Below are 2,117 nucleotides of genomic sequence, written 5' to 3' on the forward strand. Positions count from 1 at the left end.
GGGCCGCCAGAAGCAGTACCAGCAGCCCACACATCCGAGGGCCGCCAGGACCCCCACAAACCGCAGTCAGCCCGCCACCAGATGAAGCCAAACCCCACCAGGACGACCCGGCCAAGAGCGCCCGCCCAACCGCCGACAGAGCCAGGAAGCACCGGGAGCTAGCCCCCACCACAGGAAAGGGGCCAGCCAGTCGGTCATGCACAGTCCCGGGCCGCCCCCAAGGACATCCACCCCGTCCCCACCCCAGAAGAAATACTACACCCACCCCTCATTCGGACATCTCTCAAAACACATAGCACACTAGACACCTAGGCTGGGTCAAACTACCCCCTCTTAGGGGCCACTGGTCACGCCCCCAAACACCCAATCCCCCAACACATGAACCCATGAACAACAACTCTTAACGTAGTTCTAAGCAAGCACACTAGCACTTCTCTCAGTCCCTCCAACGAAAACCGTTGAGACAAGCACCCAAGGCGAGTGCCCTAGGAGAAACATTTTAATTTGTCAGAAGTATAGACTTTAAGCTACACATCAGTTTTTGAATCATGTTGATAGGACAAGTAAAACCAGAGTTATGATGTATAAAATAATCCATGCCACATCTTTTTCTGAAAATCATTGTCATATCTGAAGTGCGTTAGAGCAAGAGGTTGTGGCAAAGACGGGCAGTCTCAGGGACCAAACACCGCCACCCCCATCCACTTTCACCTCCCACCCCTGCCGAACAGATCCCCCCCCCCCCCCCGATAGAGGTTTGAAGTTATTTGTCAAGTGCCAAAAAATCCACAGGAAGGAAAAGAATAAGACGTGGAAGTTGAATGAAGTTCAGCATGGTAAAGTCAGCGTGAGCGGGAGTGAGCCACGAGGTTTGAGAGATTTGTGATATTTAGCATGTTTGAGTCTTATAGTCAGTGTGGTTTAGTGTGTTTAGTTTAGTCAGTTTTATTGTGTTTGAGTAAAAACAATAATGCAATTTTTGAACGTGAAGCAGAGTGAGCTGCAGATCCAGAGGAGGACAGAACCTCCAAGTCAGAACCTCTCAGACAGAGGAGAGGATCATGAAGGAGAAAAACGATCTGAGTGAGGACTTTGTTGATTAAGAAAGTGATAATGATTTGTTTTAGATGAGGAAAGAGGGAAAGAGAAGACCAAGCCTCACTAGGAGGTCTGACTCTGCGCAGAAAGGAGGTCTAGAATCCCTCTGACTGGGCCAACAGAACCAAGCATCAGCTCTGAGCCCCGGAGAACAGAACAGGATGTGGATGTTGATTCAGAGGGCATACTAAAAGAGGAAAATGCCTTTTAGTTTTCAATTTACAGAAAAAAAAAATATATATATATATATATTATTTCAATTAAAAAAACAGTAGTGTAGAGTTTTTAAGCAAAAAAAAATTTAAGTAATAAAAATAATAAAATCATTGAAATTAGATATTTATATTTCAGGCTGAGACAGATCTAAAACACTGACTAGCTGTTTTTTCATTGACTGTAAAACATAATCATCAAAATTACAAGAAATAATGGCTTTAAATATTTCAATCTTTGTATTGAATCTGTGTAATATAAAGTTTCACTTTCTGAATGGACTGACAACAAAATTGAACCATATCACAGTATTCAATTTTTTAGATACACCTGTACTTGATAAACTTGAACGTGGTCGATCCTCACTCCTTCTAATATTTCAGGTTCCACATCAGATTAACCAGATGCTTTTACAGATTGTGTGTCACATTTATCCTGACTCAGCACGCTGTGTTGATGTTCCTGCAATGTTCCTGCTGTGTGTGTAGGGCCGCGCTCGAGTGAGGGCAACTGTAACCAGAACAATGGCGGCTGCTCCCAGAAGTGTCAGATGGTCCGAGGACTGGTCCAGTGCACCTGTCACACGGGATACCGACTGACTGACGACAGCAAGACCTGCCAAGGTAACACTGTCCTTTCGCTCTCTCTCTCTCTCTCTCTCTCTCTCTCTCTCGCTCTCGCTCTCGCTCTCTCTATCACTTTCGCTCTCTCTCTCTCTCTCTATCACTTTCGCTCTCTCTCTCTCTCTCTATCACTTTCGCTCTCTCTCTCTCTCTCTATCACTTTCGCTCTCTCTCTCTCTCTCT

General features: G+C 45.4%; 1 protein-coding gene across 1 annotated transcript in view; it reads left to right on the top strand.

The window, feature by feature from the left end:
• Positions 1-1,812: 1,812 nt before the first annotated feature.
• Positions 1,813-2,117, top strand: part of lrp4 (low density lipoprotein receptor-related protein 4) — a 453,372-nt gene continuing 453,067 nt past the window's right edge. Inside the window, exon 1 of the mRNA XM_037691992.1 lies at positions 1,813-1,934. Within this exon, the coding sequence (XP_037547920.1) occupies positions 1,862-1,934 (73 nt within the window). The 5' untranslated portion in view covers positions 1,813-1,861. The remainder of the gene's footprint in view (positions 1,935-2,117) is intronic.

Source organism: Nematolebias whitei, chromosome 2 (genome assembly GCF_014905685.2).
Source record: "Nematolebias whitei isolate Nwh7 chromosome 2, NemWhi1, whole genome shotgun sequence".
In the NCBI taxonomy this organism is placed as follows: domain Eukaryota; kingdom Metazoa; phylum Chordata; class Actinopteri; order Cyprinodontiformes; family Rivulidae; genus Nematolebias; species Nematolebias whitei.